The 22,792-nt window shown below is 43.2% G+C and overlaps 1 protein-coding gene across 3 annotated transcripts in view; it reads left to right on the top strand.

Annotated features, from left to right (window-relative positions):
- The window catches only part of UNC5D (unc-5 netrin receptor D), a 1,240,412-nt gene that overhangs the window by 1,198,511 nt on the left and 19,109 nt on the right, over positions 1-22,792 (top strand). For all 3 annotated transcript variants that reach the window (XM_069213807.1, XM_069213806.1, XM_069213805.1), the window contains one exon: positions 802-980. In XM_069213807.1, coding sequence (XP_069069908.1) covers positions 802-980 — 179 coding nt within the window. The remainder of the gene's footprint in view (positions 1-801; positions 981-22,792) is intronic.

Below are 22,792 nucleotides of genomic sequence, written 5' to 3'. Positions count from 1 at the left end.
GTTACGCACAAATGAGAACACGAGAATATATATGTGTGTATCTTAGCTCCCTGAATGATCAATGCTGTTCGTAGAGCTTAAATGCACAGGGTAGTGCTTCTCTGTTCGGGACCTCAAACAAAGGGCTTTGGCTCTTAGGTCATTCTCTAGGTAACAAAATGGTGGAGTAGTGTATATTTCTATCTCTTTTCAGGGGAAACTGTTTTAAGGACGATCATTCTTTAATAACAGCTTTGCAACCATTATACAAATAATGTGACAGCTCTAGCCTATTATTGGTCCTCCTTTCTTGCTCAATTTAGGGATGTGATATGGTCTACAGGTTAAGTGGGACGAGGTTTTGTAAGCAGCTGAGGTGCTTGATTGAAAATCATGTGATTCTGGGTAAATCACTAAGGGCCTGATTTAGGCTTTGGCAGAGGGTGTTACTGATATCCTGTCCACAGTATTACGATCCCATTATAGCCTTTTGAGATCCTAATACGGTGGGTGGGATATCTGCCATGTTCGTGACGGAGTAACCTGTCCGCCAAAAAGTAAATCAGGTCCTTAATGTCCCCATGCCTAAAAGGTAAGTATATGAATTACAATATAATTGTCTAATTCAAAGACTTGCTAATGTATAGTACTATGTTGCTCCCTAAACAGATTTGTGCGATATAAACACGACATGAGCAACAGGCTACTGGTGCCTAAATGGCCTAAATGATGCTTTTTGTGTCTTCTGAAGAATAAGTGGTTGCCTGTGTCAACATTTGGCAGCAAAATCTCTGTCCTGAGATCTCCTTTTCTTTTGTGCAGAATGACCGCGAGATGACTGCTTTCTTTGCACATGAGGATGGCACTTTCCATGCACAGACAGGACCCAAAGCCTTCAAAATCCCTTACTCCATCCGACAGAGAATATGTGCAACATTTGACACATCCAACTCCAAAGGGAAGGACTGGCAGCTCTTAGCACAGAAGCTCAGCATCAACAGGTATGGTGCATGACTGCTGGTGTTGGAAACAAAACGAAAATGTACAGTCAGATTTACTGGTCTTTTGATTAAAAAATAAATAAAAAAAATCTCCCCTCGAGCTCTGAATAATGAGTAATGTCAGCATTCTCACGACTAACATCATCTGAAGTGTACTTGAGATCAATCTTTTATGCATGTTATAATGCTAACAATGAAGAGCTTGCATGGCTCTTTCTGTGCTTCTGCGGTGGAGAAGTATCTGAACAAAGTGTGAATTTTGCTAAACCTCCGCAGGAATATTAAAAAAGGGTGAGTTAACTGGAATGACAGCGGAACCATTAAGGCACACGACACTGATCTTATAACATTGCTGAGTTAACACAAGGCTTGGTAATATAACCAAACGTAGTGGCTCACTACCCAGAGGGTGCATTAAATGTTAAAGAAAGGCCAAAGGAAACGTTTTGGTTAAAAGCATTTTTTAGTTTGCTAAAAACTTTGGCACTGTTTGACGAATCATCAGAAGACTTTCTAACAAATGTTCATCCACCTCAGCTCCTTCCTGGAAAGTCAAAAGGGAGCCTAGAAAATGGGAGTGTCCCAAAATGCGTTTGCCCCATTTGTTTTTCCATATGAAAATTAGGCACAACACGCAATTACACCAAATTTGGTGGAACGCTACATCTTGGTCCAGAAAGTCTAGATAAATAGATGTTTCACACTGCAGAGAATCTGCAGAGCCAACAGATCTTTATATAAGTTCCGATTGGCTTCCATCACATCAAGAAAGACGTAGATGAAGAGATCTTATGACTGAGCCCTCAGTCCCCTGTCCTAGAAAAAAGTAAAAAGGGCACAGTGGAGATACCTTGTTCCTTCTAGGCCTGGTGACCACTGTGCAAAAAAACCGATTTTAATCTGCACTAGGTATCTGTGAAAAAAGTAGCACTCTCTTTCCTTTTATATATAACAAATTAGGAAGGGCCAGGGTCCAGAGGGTTGGTGCAGTTACATCTTTTTAGGGATAGAGGACTCCAGGAGGCCCCAGGGACCCTATTCCAGAGGGCAATATTTCAAATTAAAGGATGGGGTCATGCTGCTCCCACCCCAAGCCCCTGAGAGGCCCTAGGGACCTCATCCCCCAGGGCCACTTGTTTTTTGATGGGTGGGTCATCGGGCCTCCTCAGTGAGATGTAGAAAGGCTCTGGTGACCCCACCCCTGGAGCCTGTTTAAGCAGCATTCCAGGACTCTACCCTCATCCAACTTTGCTCCCACTCGGGCAGGAGCAGAGATAAAAACTGCACACACCCAGACAGGAGCTAAGTAATGGAGTCGGCTCCCAACAGTACCCATAAGTGGTGCTGGCCGGAGAGCTGGCAGGAGCCAACAGAGACTTGGGGCTCCCCCTACAGCCTTCAGTGGATGCACACATTGTGGGTGCTCCAGTTGGGCACCGACCAGTAATTTAGGTGACTGGCTCCCACCCGGGGCCATTAGGCTCCACCACCTCCCCCAACCTATACGATTTTGGGGGTGCGCCTACTGGGCACCAGAACACCCACTGCAATAATAAAAAATACCCACTTTCGCTGCCACCACAATTTGTGCTGGCTGGGGAGCCAACAGGGGCTGCTGAGGCCTTATATATAAATACATAAATGAAAATGAAATGAGTATCAAGAGCCGCTCATTCATTATTTACTGCTCATGCAAGGAGCACCAAATAAAGCCCAGCAAAGGCATTTTTATATTGCATTTCTCTTCCTGGTGATGCCCTTAAAAGGGGCAGGCAACATCACCAACCGTTGTTTGTAGCGGGTGGCAGGGAGTGCAGCAGCCCCCCAGCAACATAAAAAAAACAGTAGGTCTCCTGGGTCATTGAATCCATGAACCCAGCAGAGCCTACAATACATTTTGTAAAGCACTCCATGGATTAACTCTGTGCCATTAGCTGAAATGCAGGAACCCCTTGTAGTGGGTTCTATGGCAGCATTTTGTGGCTTGAAAAATGTTAACAGAAAGACTAAAAGATATGTTGATTTTAAAAAAAAACAATATTAAAAAAATATGGTGATTACCTTTAATAGCCATTGAAATGTATGAAGTTGTAAAAGATAAATTTGATTATAATTATTGTTGACCTTTTTTACAAAAACATTGGTTCTGCTTTATATGTTGATGTGCTGATCCCTTTATAAATCCAAGAGACCCCCCTTTTATATTTTGATGTTCTGACACTTTGGCAAAGCCAGTAGAGTTGCCTTCATTAGATGACATCTTTTATATTGCTTCATCTCATAGTCATGCATACCTGTGGGAGTTAGGCACAGGGCCTGACTACAGGCTCTGCGCCCAAGCCCACATGGGTGGTATGGGGCCTGCAGGGTGTTGGATGCAGGCCATGTGCCCAACTCTGCGGTACGCATGGCCAAAGCCCTTGTGCATTTTGGGGTTGAGCGCTGTGCCAGTGGGTGGCATTACCATGAGGGCACCATCAATGGGGATGAAATTTTAATTTATATTAACAAGATCCTAGAAATTTACTGTAAATACCGAAGGTTAAAGTAATGTTATAATTCCCTGAGAAAAACAAATGTTAAAGGCATTTTATGGTTAGATGAAAATGTAAGCTAAAACAATCCATTTCAAATGAACCAGCAACTCTAACTTGTGTACTGAAGCAAATATAACTCACACCCTCACCATGCACTACTAATTACATCACATACTACATCACTCATGATATGCTCTAGGACATCGTTAATTACATCACTGCAACATCTGAAATGGTATCAATAATAAAAACAAACTGCATGGCAGTGGTGCAAGTTTAGGTTACTTTAGAGAACCTTTGTTTTTTTCAGTGAATATGTGTGTGTACATGTGTGTGTGTGTGTGTGTGTGTATTAAAATACATTTTATCATAGAGGAAGAGTGGGTTTCTTTAACAACTTTGGTTTGCCTTTCGATGAATCTTCACAAACATTTTCAAAAAAAGTTCATCCACTTCAGCTCCTTTTTGTGTTGTTTTGGGTGTCATCATATTAAGTAGGGGCTGAGAAAAAAGAGCAAAAAGGGAGTGGGGGGCTAATGGAATTGTGGGAAGAAGTACAAAAAAACGGAAAAAAGACCTGAACAAAATTGCAAGAAAGTTGGAAGAGTGATAGATCTTTACTCAGAAACTGTGCTTTTTGAAAAATTGCTGTAAATCCATTCAACCATCATTAATAAATGATGGTTCCAAATATAGTGATATCTTACATTTTGGTCCTGAGGTACTCCTATGGTACTCCCATGGTTCTCCTTTGGTTCTCCAGTGGTACTGCAAGTTAAAAAAATAAAACAATCAATTGGTCTAGACTGGTTTCCATCTGGTCCCTTACATCCTGTGAGACTGATACCGGTTCTATGGAACCCAGCAGTCAAACTGTCTGGTCTTAACATCAACAGGCATGTTGAGGCAGCCATTTCAGGCCTTTGGAACTTGGCCCCCATCTCCTGTGTTTTGAAAAAAGTACAAGGAGTGAAGGCAGGGGTGCACTGACCCTCCGGACGTTTTCTGATGGCCTTAGATGAAGCCCACTGAGGCCAAAATAAAAAAAAATGTGTTGTGGGTCCTACATTACTCTGACTGGGCACAGCGCTTCCCACCCATGTACTGAAGCACGACTCTCATAGGAACCGTGGTCCCGCAAGGCAGCATGAACTGAAAAGGCGTGCGTGGTCTCGCTTTACCAGGGATGATGCTTCAGTACCACAAACTAAAAAGGAGAAGTGTGGGGTGGGTGTATTTGTGAGGTTTTGTTTCCCATTGGGGGTTTGCAGCCAGATAGCGTTGGGTGTAGGGCCTGCCTTCAGACCTGGACTGTTGATAACCCCACATTGCACACGGCTGAAGGCCTTGTATGGTAGTGGGTTGGCTGCCTACGAAGTGTTGGGTGTGGGCACTGGCTGAAGGCCAGACCCTGTAGCCAACCCCCTGGCGAGTATGGCCTAAAGCTATGCTCAGTGATGGAGTTGGGTAAATATGATAGACAAACTCAGAACTTTTTTGGAAAAAAAACATAAAAGTGATGTTATATTTGGGCACGGAATTAAGATTTTACTTTATGTTTTAAAAAACCCTCAGAAATTCAGGAAAAATACTAAGGTTAAAGTGACCAGTTTGGTAATGACATAATAACTAATGTTTAAAGCCAAAAAAAAACATTTGTACTTTACGGTCCTAACTATAACTAGCACCCTCACAATGACGTAACAACTTACATCCCTCATGGCATGTTAAGTGAGACCATTGAGGTCAGCACTGATGACATCTCAAATTATATTATTTATGACATCACTGATCACATCAGCAATGAAATCATCCAATAGATATGATAGTTAGTTAAAAGCTTTTCATACACAAAGGTATTCTTCAAGGTACCCTTAGACCTAATATTTCTTCAACTTTATAGTTCTAATGAGTGTATCCTTTTGCAACAAGCAGAACAAAGAAAACATGAAGCATGTCTGTGAAATCACCCACATTTAGGAAATATTATGCTCTATATAAGGGGGCCTTTTTTGCTAGTAACTTTGGCTCTGTTTGATGAATCATCCCGAAATGTTCCAAAAAAGTGTTCTTTTTGCTTAGTTTGTGCATGGAATGTTTTTGGGGTGTCCCTTCAAGCCGGGAAGATAAAAAGATAGGGGTCTTAAAATGCAAAATCCCCCTGCCTTTTCCATAGATTTCCTTAAACAGTGCTACCACAAAAACTGCTGAACAGAGTTACACCATATTTGGCAGGAAGCTAGATCTTGGTCCAGAAAGTGTTTTTGTGATTCAGTGTAAATCACAAGTAGTATTTGAGATATTAAGTCTGTAAGATTTTTGTACACCTGGATGGTTGGGCTCAAGATACTCTGTTGAGAGTACGTCAAACCAATTTTTAAAAAATAGAGTGGTCTGATTGGCCGAGGGGGCTTTTCTCACTCTCTCACATGGAGGACACACTCCTAGGGGAGCATTTTCGCTAACTGACTGCAGCATAAAGAAGAATGTTGAATGAAACCATTACAAGATTCAGGGACTTAGGATACCCTACCCCCTTGGGCCTTGTGGGGGGTGGGGAATACTCTGGGAACCCTTCTGGAGCCACGCACAGATAATTATCCCTCCTATTACATTGCTGATGACATGGTCTATAAAATCACTCATAACATCAATTCATCATTTGAAATTACATCATTGATTTGAATTTAATTTATTATTTGTGGAGTGCAATCTGTCACTCCCAAGGGAGAACCCTGGCTCTGTTACGGAGCAAAAGATTATAAGGCTGCAAGGGGACACATTTGTAGCTTTATGTAAAAAAGAGATAGAAAGATAGAGACATGTTGCAAAATGTAAGAATAGAAAAGTGCATCCAAGATCCAAAAAAAAGGTCTTGAGGCATTTCCTAAATGTAGCTTCAGACTCAATAAACCTCAACTGACTGGGAAGAGAGTTCCCCACCTTAGCTCCTAGGATTGTAAAACCTTTGCCTCCTTTGGTTTTCAATCTAAAGTGAAAGTGTTTTACTAGATTGGCTAGTGACGATCTAAGTGGTCTGCTAGTAGAATAGTGTTTGCACCTTGCAGAGAGAAATTTAGGGCCAATCCCTCCATAGGCTCAGAAAGTAAACAAAATAATTTAGAAAAGTACTCTCTCATGGACTGGCAGCAAGCAAAGGGATTTTAAGGCCGCTGAAGCCGAGGTATTCTTGGTAGCTTAAGGACTGCCCTTGCAGCAGCAAATTGTAGGGTCTGAAGTCTGTGACATACTTATGTTGAGGTGCCCACAAACAGGCTGTTACAATAATCTAGTCTGGAGGTGATTAAGGCATATGCTACCAATTTTCTGGCTACTAACAGTAAGAGATCAAATAATTTTTTAAAACATTTTATTAAGTTAAAGCAGATGTCTGCAGTAGCCAGGGCATGAGGGAGAAACGAAGGCTGAGAATCAAATTTGACTCCCAAATGTCTGACCACATCTACTGTCAGGGAGGGATATCTGGCCACCTGCCTGAAGGGACAAATTTGTTGGCTCTGCCATATAGCATAATCTCAGTTTTGTCAGTGTTACATTTAAGATAAATAGCCTGCATCCATCGATTAAGAGCACCTGACAATTTTTGAAGCTCTGGTCTGAGCCCAAAGAAGATATGTCGAGAGACAGGATCAGCTGGGTATCATCTGCGTAGGAAATAGTATCAATCCCAAAGGATTATATCAAGGAGATTAATGGTTCTATATATATATATATATGAAACAGGGCTGGGCTTAGCGATGATCACTGCAAGACTCCTGCACCAACCATGGTTTCCTTTGATATATAGGATCCTAATTTCACCAAGTGCTTGCGGCCAGTAAGAAATTATTTCAGCCAGCAATAAGTAGATCCAACAACTCCATACTCTTTAATTCAATGCAGAAGAATTTCATGGGAGATGGTATGAAACGCTGCTGACAGATCCAGAAGGACCAGTACAGCATTCCTCCCTTCATCTAGTGTAAGTTTTAAAGTGTCAGCTACTTTCAAGAGGGCAGTTTCTATTGAATGCTTTGGGAAGAAGCCTGACTGAAAGGCATGAAGTACCTTTGATGTCTCTAAGAATGAGCTTAGTTGACTGTTTACCACCTTTTCCATGATTTTGCTCAGTGCCGGCAAAAGTGAAATTGGCCTGAGGTTAGATAAATTGGTCACACTAAGGCTTCCAGACTTCACCTAAACTCAAAGAGTTATTAAAAATCAGATTAATCACAGGATTAACTATGTCAACCAATTTGTGTAGGACTGTCGGTGGACAGGGGTCATTGGGGAATCCAGATTTGCAAGCCAAAATTACTTGATGGGATTGGTCAATTGAAGTTGTATGAAATTCCGACTGCATATTACAGTCTCTTGATGGAATCATTTTTGCTTCAGAACCAATCTGGGGAAGAAGTGGGGCACTAAACTGTTTACATATATTCTGTTCCTTCTCTTTAAGGTAGATGAAATATGCTTATTTGGTTCACTGACAAGCATAAAAGGAATAAGAGAATGGTTTGGCCAGCTTACAGGTCTTGCCTTATTTGCAAGAAGTAACGGGTTGTTTGTACAAATACCATCTGGGGAATTGCCTCCCTCAAGGGTAGGACCTTTCACCAGGTTGCACAAACCCAGGAGATTCATGTAGTCAAGGACATTATTTACTTCTGGATCACCTGTACCCTCTAGGTGAATATTAAGATCACCTAAGATAGTAAAATTTAAGCATCGGAGTACCAGAGAAACTAGGTCACCACCTAGGACATTAAAAACATGGAACCTGACCCTGGGGAACGATATATTAGGATGCCTGGGAAGGATATTGAGGGGCTTACCCTAAAGCAAAATCGTAGACCATCAAACAAGCTAATGTTGACTGAGTCAAGTTGCAGAATGTCTTTGTAGATGATGGTGAGCCATCCCCCTTGGTGACTAAGTCTATTCTGCTTGGAAATTAAGTCACCTGGGGTCAGTGAAATAGATAGATATCTGAGCTGCATCAATCTTTCAGCCAAGTCTCAGTTACAAACAAGAAATCCAATTTAAGATCACAAATGAGGTAATGTATTTCATGAGCATGCTTACGTAGAGACCAGGCATTGACCAGAGTATGCTTGCTATGAGGTGGTAAGCAGGACACATACAAAGGGTCAATCAAATCAAAACACCTCCTACATTTCCTGCAAGAAGCCAGGCGCTCTAAATTATTAAGATTTAAAATTGTGTCACAGTATGGCGCCCTCTTTAAGATGTCTTTCAGTGCAGTGCCAGGATAGCGCTTACCTTATGGCAAAGGGACAGAGTTGCAGGCACTGGCTGCGTTAGGGTCGCAGACGGATGGAGATGGGCTTGCCTTAGGCACAGCTGCTGCGCGCCTCTGCTGCATGTCCACGCTTAGGGCTATTTTAATAGAGATAGCCAAACAACAACTAGAGCGCAGGCTTCCCAAGTTGGAACCTCTACAAAGGACAAGATGGAAACCAGAAAATAGGAGAGTTACTGAAAGCACAAAGTGCTAACACCGAAAGCCTGACAGAAATATAAAGTTTAAAATTATCACAATGATTGCTTCCCCACTAGCACCCACAACACCTATGTTGCTAATCAGAATAAAAAGAGATCACAGGCATTAAAGTCAATATACACCCTAACCACCTGAATTTGCTGGAATTAAGAGAGATTATTCAATTCAGTTCTCTTTATTCAGTCAAACTTTAGACCATTAAAGTACAATCAGCCATACATCAGTACATAAAAATGAGAAAAACGAAAAAGAAATATGTAAAAATAAATAGTAAAAAACTTAATAAATACTAAAAGCAGGAGCAACCTTTGGGTTCTTCATAGTCTAGGGGAAATAAATAACAGGAGACCTTCTTGCCTGCTTGTAAACCGATCATCAGCACATTTCAGCAAACTCCTACTGAAGACTATTAGGCCCATATTTATACTTTTTTAGCACCGCATTTGTGTCATTTTTTGATGCAGAAACGGCGTAAACTTGCAAAAGACAATTGTGTTTTGTAAGTTTGCGCTGTTTTTGCATCAAAAACCGGTGCAAATGGAGCGCTAAAAAAGTATAAATGTGGGCCTTAAATTCCCATTCACAGCTATTTAAAATGAGCTGTACTTTTAACCGTACATATATAAATACATAATAAAATCAAAACTTCGTAATAAAAAGAATTTCAAGACTACTAGTCTAAGGTTCAGTATACCATTTGCCTAAAGAGAAATACATTTTGTAACCAGAACCACTCGTATTCGAATAAGTCTCGCACTAACAGTCTAAGGTGCAGTGTGCTTTCATATAATAAATGGATTTATAAATAAATACAATATCTCAGCCATGAATCATAGGAACTGTTCTGGTCATAACAGTCTGAAGTGCAGTGTGCTGTTTTACAGTAAATAGATTGACAGATAAGTGCTTTGTCTCAACCATTGACCATAGAAACTAAAAATAATAAAAGAAGATACATTTGTTATCATAATATTATCACTATAAGTTATAATAAAATTTAATAAGAAAATTTCATCTCTAAAACCATTAAATAGAAACGGGGAAAAAGGGGGTGAACCATTCAAAAATCATGACCATCTATTGTTCCCCACTATACCTGCTGTATGGCTCAACATTGGGAGTCAGGCACTAAAAGTGGCCCTATAATTAATAGACCAAGCTGCTGTCAAAAAGTTAGTGACCGCGCTTACAACCAATGTAGACAAATCATATTTACAAATTCTATAGGTGTTGGCTCGGTCATGTAATAGCAAAGCTTTACACAATGGAATAATCCATTTTCCCCTAGGACTCTTATATAGGGGACAAAAAAACAAAACATGTTCAATTGATTCCTCCAATATATTGCATTTTGAGCATTTCTTTGCCTCATAACTATTCTTCGACTATCGAGAAGTAAAACTGTTAACTGGTAAATGTCCATATCTGAACTGGAGGAATAGAGCACGGGCATAAGCAGGTATTGGAAGATCAAAAAATTGCTTATGGTTCTTGTTTTACAAGCAGAAACTCAGAAGTTAATCGGCCCACCCCATCGCTATGAAGGATCTCTGCATTGCCCTTCTCCCAGTATATCTGTTTAACTAATGAAGTAGAATTAGTGGGGAACGACTTGGGTCTCTCCCAAAAGTGGGGAAAAGCCAATTCATCCTAGGCCAATTTCATCTCCCTCAACCAGCTGACATTTTCCAGCAATTCTAGGTCTTTATAAGATCTTTCATTGCCTCTCGAAAAGGTTCCAACTCTTCCATTTTCCATATGCGGATCCAATATAAGAGAGGTCTCAGACCCGCTACATCTTTAATACTATTTGTTCCAAGATCAAGTCTGAGAGAAATCATCGCTGTACCTTTCCCTAACCTGGTTATATACCTGAGAAAATGATTCTCTTTAGTTTGGAGACCACCCAACTGCCTTTGGGAACCCCATAACTCTGCCCCATACAGTGCAGCACCTCGAATTTTAACTTTATATATTTCAAGGATAGGATTTAAAGGTGGGCTAACTACAGTCCTAGATTTACGTCCTAGGGCCCCCCCCCCCTTTGGCATATTATATGAGCCTCTTTTCTAATAGCTGCGACCCAACTGCCCAAATCCATTAATCTGATCCCCAAGTAATCATACTCAGTGAACCTTTCCAAAGAAATAGAATTCATTGAAATAGTCGCTTTAGCTTTTGTTTTCCTGGAGCTACATATCATAAGCTTAGTTTTATTAACCTTAACTTCCAAACCAAAATCTTTGCAGAACAAACAGAATTAGTTAGCCAAGTTTTGCAATCCCATAGTAGTTTTGGATAATAGGATGGTGCCATCCGCATAAAGCAGACCTGGGACTTTCTTGCCTGCCAACTTGGGTGAATCATTATTACAATTAGTTAAATATTTGATACAATTGTTTATATATAGAAGGAAGAGGGTGGGTGCGAGAACGCCACCTTGCCTAACTCCTCTTCCGATAGCAACTGGGTCAGATAATTCACCATCATTACCGCTCATGATTTGGGCAAAGGTATTGTCATGAACTCGGACTATAAGGTTTAGAAGCCCTTTAGGGACACTCATATTAGATAGTGTCAGCCAAAGTTTGTTCCTAGGTACCAGGTCAAAAGCCGCTTCAAGATCGACAAAGGCCACATATGGGTTTTCACCTCCAACATCCACTGTCTTCCATTTAATTGCTAAACCCTCAAGACCTGATCTATTGTACTAATCACCGGTCGGAACTCTGCCTGTAGATCGGAGATGGCTCCATTCTCTATTATCCATTCTTCTAAGTGAGACAAGATCTGCTTTGCAAAGAGTTTTTGGAGGTTATCGAGTAGGCATAATGGGCGATAGTTAGAAGGATCGCTAGGGCTGCCTTTTTTAAGGAGTGGAACTATCTTGGCTCCCCTCCATGTCCAGGGAATGGATGCTCCTGCAGCAACTGCATTACAGACCAAGTTCAAATAAGGAGCCCAGATTTCGGGGTTCGATTTGTAGAGATCACCAGGGATTTTGTCGAGACCCGGGGCCTTCCCCCACTTCAAAGAAGTTATTGCTGCCTTGGTTTCTGCCAAGGTAAATCTGATTGGGGGTGCGTCAGATTTCCTGGTTTCGACCAGTTCCCTGAAGTTTGATGCACCTGCCTCTGTGTAAAGGGACCCAAAATGTTTTACCCAAGTTACAGGGAGGATTGAGGTACCAGGCAGAGGCCGGGAGTCACCACAGTCGCTTGAAATCAGCTTCCCAAACTTGGAGGTGGCATTAGCTCTTGCTGAATCCAGAAGAGCAGCCCACCTCGCTTCCTCCCTGCTCCTGTGGGCCTGAATAAGTTCCTGTTTATAGCTCTCTCTTGATTGTCTTATAGGCTCTCTAGCCCTCCTTCTCAAATCCTTCAATAGCTTGAGCTTAGCTTCCCTACCTGAATGGTTAAACCATCTCTTGCTGTACTTATTCCTTGTTTTGGCAGCTGTCTCTTTAATGAAATGTTTTTTTAAAGAATTAAATAAATCTAAATGTGCGGCCATAAGCCTATCCCCATCCTCAGGTAGACGGAGCAAATGCTTCATTCGTTCTGCTAAAAGACTATGGGGGTCATTCCGACCCTGGCGGTCCAAGACCACCAGGGCTGGGGACCACGGAAGCACCGCCAACAGGCTGGCGGTGCTTCCCAGCCCATTCTGACCGCGGCGGTAAAGCCGCGGTCAGAAAAGGGGATCCGGCGGTTTCCCGCCGGATTTCCCCTGCATGGGCTGAATCTCCATGGCGGCGCTGCTGGCGGTTTTTACCGCCAGGAACAGGATGGCGGGAATGGGTGTCGTGGGGCCCCTGGGGGCCCCTGCACTGCCCATGCCACTGGCATGGGCAGTGCAGGGGCCCCCTAACAGGGCCCCATAAAGATTATCACTGTCTGCTTAGCAGACAGTGAAAATCGCGACGGGTGCAACTGCACCCGTTGCACCCCTGCAACTCCGCCGGCTCCATTCGGAGCCAGCTTCCTTGTTGCAGGGCCTTTCCCGCTGGGCCGGCGGGCGCTCTTTTGGCGGTCGCCCGCCGGCCCAGCGGGAAAGCCAGAATGGCATCCGCGGAGCGGCCATTTGGCGGTTCCCGCCAGGCGGGCAGCTCCCGCCGCACGCCAGGGTCAGAATGACCCTCTATATATCGATGTGAGGGAGCCCAATCAGGAATTTACAGCGTTCCACTTAATATTACGTTTGTTATTGGTCATGACAAGCTGCTGTAGATAATCCTTAGAGTCAGAGACTTCTGATAGAGGCAGCAGACCCCTATTACATAAGACTAGTGGTTTATGATCACTTTCTTCGTGTTCCGTTACCATCATATCGACCATATGTCCCCACAGACAAATATCCAATAAAAAATAGTCGATATGGCTCCTATAAGCTCCTCGCCTAAAAGTGGGGCAGGTTTTAACATCTGAGCAAGAACGGCCTTTACAGGCATGAAGACCGTATGCAAGTGTGATGTCGATGATTTCATAGGCTGTTCTGCTCATTCTAAGGCTTTTGCTCGATGTTAAATACGGAATACCCCAGTAAATATTCTCTTCTTCGTCGAGTTCTTGGGCCACTGAGTAAGGCTAGAAAGTCGCATTAAAATCCCCTGCAATTATGATATGATGAGTGGTTGATTTACTAGCTAAAATATTGTCTAATACAATCAAAAAATCGGACTCACAATTGCTACCCACACTCCTGCTATATATGTTTACTAATAATAGAGGTTTTTCCTTGTGGGTCGATAATATTAAGCCTTGCAGATCAGCGTTACCCATATAAATTTCTTCAACCCGGCATTTAGGTGAACAATTGACCCATATAAGTAAGCCACCCGAAGGTCTCCTAGAAGTCACCTTACAGGCTGGGACCCAATAACTTTTAAAACCACATCTATACTTGGGCTCCAAAGCCCAGGTCTCTTGAAATAAGCATATTTTGTGCTCGTCTATGAAATGGCCCCAATCAGGGATTCGCATTTTATGCTCGAGCCCGGCTATATTCCAGCAAATACTTTTTGCTGAAATATCATCTCGGGCTTGTAATGCGTCAGTCGAAGTCTGAGAAATGAGAGATGGGTTACTCGTAAGATTTGTGTTACACATTGCAACTATCAATGAACTGCTCTCAATAAGTCCCCCTGCGTCTTTGTCTCCAGTAGTATCACTCAACATAGTAAGTTCGGAGTTAGTTGTATTCCATCTAGTTACTAGAGACCTTGTGTCGTTCTGGGTTGGCATTATGGTTTGGGTAGGGCCCCTAGAATCCACATTTGGGGTCGGAGTTCCATCTAGGTTGTCTACTCTGATTCTTCCTTGCTCATTGTCACTGGAGATGGCACATTCCCTAATGGTTGATCTAGACTTCGGGGTCTCTGAGATGTCCTGTATAGCACTAGCTATATGTCAATCCACATCTGAAAGGGTGGATGATGGATACCTATGTTCAAACTGGTAAGCATGTTGCATTTGGGGGAGCAGGGGGCCTTTGGAATCGGGTGTTGACCCACTTAGGATGCATTTGGCCACATGATGATAAAAAGCTGTAAGTCTAAACAAAAAGGCCCCTCCTGCTGAAGGGCCAATTCTACACAAATTTAAAAGAAGTTGTTGGACCAAGGCCGGTGAGTCAAAATTGCTAACAATGCAATTCCCCGTTCCAATCTTATTCAACGGGCCCAAACATCCCACCTTCCTCACCATTAATATAAAGGGTACCATGCAAAAGGCAAAATTAGCATTAAGATGCAACCAGTGTGTAACCTTGTTTTTCAATTCAGTTTAGGTTTCCAGACTATTCAATCAAAATCTAGGAACGTTAGTAATTACAAGGACATAAGGACAGGAATCGGGGGCAGATATAAAACTCTGGGCTGTCCCCCATGGTTGTCTGAACTGATTCTGCTGGGCTCCAAAGTCCGTCTCTATGGGGCCATATTCATGATGCTCACAAGCATTGGAAGCTTTGCTGGTGATAGTCACTGTGTTAGTAGTTGGAACTACTCCTACATTTCCCCTAGAAATGGTGGCTGTTGCCTTAAGGCAATTGTCATCTGAGTTGGTGTGCAACCTGACAATCCGACCCATCTCCAGTTGGTGAGGGTAGTCACAGCAATCCTTGAGTGACAGAAGGCCCTCATCTAAATTTGCAGAGGTCCTGTTGTTAGTACCAGAGGAAACATAAATAAGAGGATGACAGTGAGATTGTGTGTCACCTTGCAGAGAGATATCAAACGTAAGTGTCTTAGTAAGCCCTCCTAATTTCTCCTTGATGGCTTGGAAGCGGATTTCAATAGGATGCAATCTCTTAATGAGCTCCTCCCTTGTGTGCTCCATTATACCTTCAAGCGCCAATTAGCCAGTGGCACGTTCTTGTGATATTGTAGACCTGTCGTACCCAGCTTCAGAACCCGGATTGTTGGTACTCATAGTAAAGGCTTGTTTATTCCTCAGATTGACCTCACCACGCTTTCTTTTCCCTTTTGGGTTAGGCTCTGGATCGAGTACTACTGCTAAGAGAGCCGGAGTCAGCTGGGCAGATTCTGCTGTAACAGCCTTATCCAAGGTCACCGAGGTAGTCTCCCGGGCGTTTTTTTATATGGGCAGCTGGGGGGGGGGGGGGAATGCCATAACTAGTTGCGTATTTTGGGACTGCTGGAGGTGCGGGGGCTGTAAACAAGTTTGTGAAAAAAGTGAAGGCGGGGGTGGAGACCGGAGAGGCTGGGAATGTTGAGATGGATAGATGGCGCTCAACCAGCCCTATCTCTTTGTCCAAGGCACCAGCGTCAGCAGCCAAGGATACTGGGACGTGGAGTCCCTTTAAAATAAGCAGCACGGGGGCAGCAATTGCCAACGATGCACAGCGCACTTTGAAGCACCCGCGATGAAGAGGCCTGTCCCCGGCACCAGCATCAGCAGCCAAGTATCCTGGGACGTGGAGTCCCTTTAAAATAAGCAGCACGGGGGGGGGCAGCAATTGCCAATGATGTGCGGGGCACTTTGAAGAGCCCGCGATGAAGAGGCCCGTCTCCGGCACCCGGGTCAGCAGCCAAGGATCCTGAAATGTGGTGTCCCTTTAAAATAAGCACCATGGGGGGGCAGCAGAGATTAAAATAAAGCTAAAAAGTGCAAGAGGTGCAAGATTTCAAAATTGTTATAGCGCTAACGCAGGAGTCTCACCAAAAAACGTGGCTCTTGGCTGTCCACCAAGGAGGACAATAAGACTGTGTATGGCAGGGGTGTCAGTTCTAGTTACCTTAGGTTGTGAGTTATAGTTAGCAATAACTATAAGTGGTGAATATGAGTGGGCTTTTGAGTTTAAAACACTACATCACTCACTGAAATTTTCACCTAACTATACCATCAGTTTAAACTATACATATTCACTAAAAGTTAGAGGGACATTATAGTAAGCAAATAGAAATTAAATATCTCACAAACTCAATATAAAACCCAAGCTTACAGGGGCATAACAATTAGGTTTAGGTTTTACACACAAAAAACCATAGAAATTCAGCAGTTATAGTTATACTTATCTCAGCAAACTATAACTCGTGCCCTAAGATAGCTATAACTCACAACCTACAGCTAACCCACTCCGCATGCCCCAAATCCTACAGTGGGATGGTTGGTGTGTAAGTGGATTCTTTTTTTTATCAATTGGGCTTCGGATCCATGGATCTAGGATTTAAACTGAGGGGTCACTGGGGCACTGCAGCGGATCAGCCCAAAAAAAAAATCGGGACACATGTTTGCCCAGGAAGGGTCCCTTTTTTCCCCAGACCCGTAAATCCCCCACGAAGGACTCATGTCCCTAGGTATATGAATATTTCTTTCTTTAATAATTTCAAATCAACTCTTTCCAGACAGCAGCTGAAGTAACTGCTGTTCTAGTTTTTGAAAATGTCATGAAGATTCGACAAACGGCGCAAAAGTTATTGGCAAAACAAACAAGCATTGGCAATGCAATAGGTCTCACATGTGCACGAGTTAGAGCTATTGATACTGGAAATGATAATATCTTTTATTTGTTAGTAATAATAATAAAAGTAAAGTTCGATGTTACAAGAAAGGTCAACTTTTCTTTTCTTTTAAAAAGTATATGTCAACCTAGCAAATTACTTGCAGGAAGCATAGAGCTCCCTTGCATTTGGGGAAGACTCATGATCAGATCATGAGTCACTTGACTATTGATGACCAATCGCATGACTTACTTCCCACATTTCATTGGAAAATGTTTATTGGAAGAGCTGCAAGGGCATCTTTACTATTTGGCTGCCAATGCCTTCACTCTCCCTGATCTCAGCAGGCAGAGTGAGTCATTACTGGAGCGCCTGACTCTTATTTTAGGTGATGTCACCCAGTAATGGAAGCTTACACCCCCATCAAGGAGACAGCATTCTTGATTTCAGAAACTATTTAAACATTGCAGGAAGTCTTAAACACTGCTGGGGAGAGGAGTGTGGCATAAAGGCCAGAGCTGCCGACTTTGGTGCTGGGAAACCAGGTTTGAGTCTCCTCGTTGGCTCAACATCCTTTGATTCTGGGCAAATCACTTAAACTCCCTGTGCCTACCAAAATGAATGTACCCTTGTGTAACATAACTGGTGCTCATGTATAGAGTGCCAATACCGCAAAAAAAATGTCTGTTCGCAATTATAGGAAGCTAGTGCAAGTGATCGGTGGATGCTTGATTTCAGGAAGGAAGCTAGTCATCGGTGGTTGCTGTAGTGTAACTGCAAGAAAAAAAAGATGCTTGATTTCCTGAAGTAAGCTAATCATCTGTGGTTGCTGCAGTGTGACTGCAAAAAAAAAAAGATGCTTGATTTCATGATGAAAGCTAGTAATCTCCGGTCACCGTAGTGTGACTGCAAACACAATAAAGGTCCCTTACAACTCATGATAAACAAAAGCAGTGGAAGAAGATTGTGCTTGGTCGCTGCACTCAGGGAGGGATAAAAAAGAAAGGAGACATGACAAATGCGTACCAGAAACAAGATTTACAAGCATGACAAAGGAAACAGTGAATCGCAAGCCTATGGGTGGGCATAAAACTTACAGACTGATTACAGCATGTCGAGAGACTGCGCTTGTGCACTGCCTAAGCTCAACCTAAAAACGCTCCATCTATGGAAAAAGTTGGTCCCAATTATAGCAACTATCAGCAGTAGGTTATTTTTTTTAATTTTTCCCATGAATTTGTGACCCTGTCACAAACTTGTGGCAATTGTTTTTTTTTAATTGCTTTGTTGCCCTGGGGGTGCCCTCTGGGATCCCAACACCAGGAGTCATGGTGTCCCTTCCCTGGCCCTTTTCCTTTATTTAATCTTTTTATGCACAACACAGCTGAAGCTGAGTTCCAAGATGGCTGCCAGCACATCCTGGTTGAAGTGTTGGCAGCGAATCAGATCTCAACATGAGATTGGGAATGTTTGTGGAGCCTTCACGCCTCTAGACTGCTATATTTATTTTTCTCTTAATATCTCAAAAACTACTGAATGGATTTAAACCAAATAACAAAAAGCATAATCTACGTATTGAAAGCTACCTTTCTGTCAAATTTGCTGTCATTTCGTCCAGTGGTTCGGGCTGTAGTCGTATTCAAAGCCCCTATTGATATTAACATGGGAAATGCACATTTTTGCCCCCCCCTTGTTTTCAGCCCCCACTTGACGGATCATCCCGAAACTTCCCATGCACAACTAAATTCTTTGGCACACTTTTTTGGGAAAATGTTGTGAAGATTCGTCAAACGATGACAAAGAAATAGGCAAGTCAAAAAACTCTTTTTCAATGGTGAACTGCAGGACTTTATGTATATATATATATATATATATATATATATATATATATATATATATATATATATATATATACATATACATATATATATATATATATATTCACTGACACAACATGAAAGGAAAAGGCCCACACTCCAGGATGATGTTTTTCATGAATTAATTAAGGCTCACACATATCGACCACCATGGTCTTCCTCAGAGCCAAGCATAAGTGTGGATTAAAAAGCCATTTCCTTAAGGACACACATGCAGCACACGTGTGATAAATATAGACTAAGTACTTAGTGACTGATAGTATATTGCTAAAATACAATAAATGATGATTTGATTTCCCAATGTGTTACAATTAGTAACATAAACATCAGTTACTCAAATTATATAACCTTTGCCTATTTCAAAAAAGCACAAAGTGATATTTGCAGTAATAGCGTTCGAAACAGCAACATCCAACAATGATGCCGGAGTAGCTGCCTGCTTCAACATCATTTCAGAAAACCAAAATTACACCCTTTTATAGTTACAATATACTACAGGCTCAGGAATATGGCAAGAAGTGCTTTAAAGCCGCTCAAATGACCCCAAACAATATTAAACCATTCACCCAGATCTTACAATGATGCCAAGTAGGTGGGCCCTGCATATCCTGATGGGTCTTCCTGATCTAGCGTGGTGGGAGGAGCTGACGCTTACACCCGAATAGGGCTGTGCCTGTCCTTACACAAAGCCGTCTCCAACCCCCTGGAGTGTGTCTGGGACAAGGGCAGGAAAGGCAGGGTCATGTGCACTACAAAGACTTTTCTTTGAAGTTTGCTTACTTCAGAGGCAGAAATGAAGGGACCTCTGACACCACAAAGTTAGAATTCTTCTGGACTGAGGACATTCTTCCAGGATGAAGAGCTGGATGCTGTAGGAGGGACTGTCACTCTGCCTGTTGCTGTGCTGTGCTGGCATGCTGCTTGCTGCTTCTGACCTGGGAGTGAAATGGAGTACACTTTGCTTTCTACATCCTGCTTCCAAAGGTTCTCCAAGGTCTTGGACTGAGCTTGCCTCCTGTCTCAGGGACATCAAAGGCTTCTTCTGATAGCACACGGACTCTCTTGCTGAGAGCCTTGACTTGCCAAGTGGTGCCAAATCCAGTTACGAGGCCCTTGGAAATGAGTGCTGGTGTAACCAAGAAGAAACAAGTGCATTGACTTCAAAGCAACTTCAGAACCGGCGCCGCTCCACTCAGCTGCCTGCACAGAGCCGTGGTCCCTGCTGAGTGCAACAACCCCGACTTACACTGTAGCCCTGATGCTGCCGCCACACCTCTGAAGTCCTGTAACAGTGTCATATCACCGACGTCCATGACACCCGACTCCACCACAGCACCTATGGCCCTGTGTTGTGATTTGCAACACCGCAAAATCAACGACTCTAGTGTCTTGACCTGCTGGGTTCATCAACCCCGTTGGATCATAAGGAACTGATGCCTCACCGCCAATGCCACATCACCTCTCCTGCAATTGTAAGGAACCGATGCCTCACCTCCCCTGCCTAGCAGTAAGGAAGCAATGCCTCACATCCCTGGTGACAGTAAGGAACCGACGCCGCACCAGCTCTAGTGAAGCCTCACCTCCCGACTCTGTGCAGCATCTTTGTTTCCTTGTTTTCCAAGGTACTGCACCTAGGGTCCATGCTACTCAATGACCAGCCCGCACTTCCTTGTGAGTGGCATCAGACTGCTGGGAATTACTCCATCAAGACCTTGTGATAGCCCCAGTTGGAGCTATTTTGTTTCTAAGCACTTTACTGAGACTTAACCTTTGAAAATGTGTATCTTTACTTGTGTATCTTGGATTTATGTCGTTTTGGGTCTTGTTTTAGTCAGATAAATGTTGGATGTTTTTTTCTGAAGTGGTGTGGAGTACACTTGTGGTGTTCTCACTGTGTTGCTGTGTGTGTGTATGTGTGTTTGTGTGTGTGTACAAATACTTTACACATTGCCTCTGAGATAATCCTTACTGCTCGTGCCAAGCTACCAAGGGGGTGAGCAGGGGTTCGCACATGTGTGACTCCCTTACCCAGACTAGAGTGAGGGTCCCTACTTGAACAGGGTGCAAACCACTGCCAACCAGAGACCCCATTTCTAAAAAATGATATGAATTCTCCGCTTTGGACACTTTCTTTGTATTTGTGAAGACAGAGTTAATGTCCTATGTCAATTTTATTGCTAACGCATCCCTTTATGACTAATTTACTCGCTCTTGGACTCGTTTTAGGCCAATGAATCTTTTGACCCTGTTTGAAGACACCTGAGGACAAGATCACTAATCAGCATGTCAATCAATATGTTAATAACGTCATCAATATTTACCATAATAAGACAATTCAGATTAGTCAAAGACATTAATAAAACTCAGAAACCACCATGACCTCGCAGTCATGAATAACCACACCAGTTTAGTACTATTATATGAAGTTTATTCCCTATTGATTACAATTCTACTAGTAAGTTTATTAGTCTCAAAACCAAGAAACACATTAGCATAGTCACAATATGGCAACTCTGATAAGATCTCATCAAGGCAAGAATCACGAATAGTAGAATATAGCACGACGTCAACATAAGTTATCCCTTAGCAGAGAATCATTATCACGTTATTCAACAAAGCATAGATTCAGTCATTTGTCTATTTGCATCTGTTTAGTGAACCCCTCATCTATCCTCAAATTAGCATTGGCATGTTGGGCTTCATGCAAAGAATTTAGAAACACCAATTTAGAAAACATCTGACTAGGATCTCTGTCAAAAGAAGCAGTTGGTACCTAGAAAGGAAAACCAAACAAACAATTACAATTTTATTGTCATATAGTTACCCTCCGTATTGGGTCAGCATTCAGGTTTGGTCTTCGTCCTCAGGACATCAGTTGATTCGCCATCAGGAATTCAGCAGTCGGGTAAAGGGCACTTCCCTCATAAGGAGGAAAAGTGTAAATGGGCAATATAAGGGCAAGGATGGTTCGAAGAACCAAATAGCAAAGTCTCTATGCAGAGTAACAAAGGGGGTCATTCTGACCCTGGCGGTAATTACCGCCATGGCGGAGGTTGGCGGTAGCACCGCCAACAGGCTGGCGGTGCTCCGCCGGGCATTCTGACCGCGGCGGTACAGCCGCGGCCAGAAGCGGAAAGCCGGCGGTGTACCGCCGACTTTCCGCTGCCCATGGGAATCCGCCATGGGGATTCTGACAGCCCATACCGCCATCCTGTTCCTGGCGGTTCACCCGCCATGAACAGGATGGCGGTATGGGGTGTCGTGGGGCCCCTGGGGGCCCCTGCAGTGCCCATGCCAATGGCATGGGCACTGCAGGGGCCCCCGTAACAGGGCCCCACAAAGAATTTCAGTGTCTGCTTTGCAGACACTGAAATTCGCGACGGGTGCAACTGCACCCGTCGCACCTTCCCACTCCGCCGGCTCCATTCTGAGCCGGCTTCCTCGTGGGAAGGGTGTTTCCCGCTGGGCTGGCGGGCGGACTTTCGGCGGTCGCCCGCGAGCCCAGTGGGAAAGCCAGAATGACCGCCACGGTCTTTTGACCGCGGAGCGGTCTTTCGGCGGGAACCGCTTGGCGGGCGGCGACCGCCGTCCGCCGCGGTCAGAATCACCCCCATAGTGTCTGGGTCATAGCAAAACGCAACAGCATCTTCCTCTCCTCTATCTCCTAGTCTCCTATTCTGATTTACTTCCTTGTGTCAAGGGTTTTTATCCGTTTTCTGTTGTACAATCCCCTAAAATTTAATTGGTTGGGGTGAGTACCCCACTATCTCCCTCCAATAGGATTTCAATGACTTCATTAAATTTGTCACCCCCATAACAGTTCTCATGTAGTTTGTTGGTCCTTATGGTTGACGTCTTCAGCGGGTAGAATGTCCGGTATGATTTCATACTCTTGTGGTCTTCTTTGC

This window comes from Pleurodeles waltl, chromosome 11, assembly GCF_031143425.1.
Source record: "Pleurodeles waltl isolate 20211129_DDA chromosome 11, aPleWal1.hap1.20221129, whole genome shotgun sequence".
Taxonomy (NCBI): domain Eukaryota; kingdom Metazoa; phylum Chordata; class Amphibia; order Caudata; family Salamandridae; genus Pleurodeles; species Pleurodeles waltl.
This window is presented reverse-complemented; position numbering and strand designations above follow the sequence as displayed.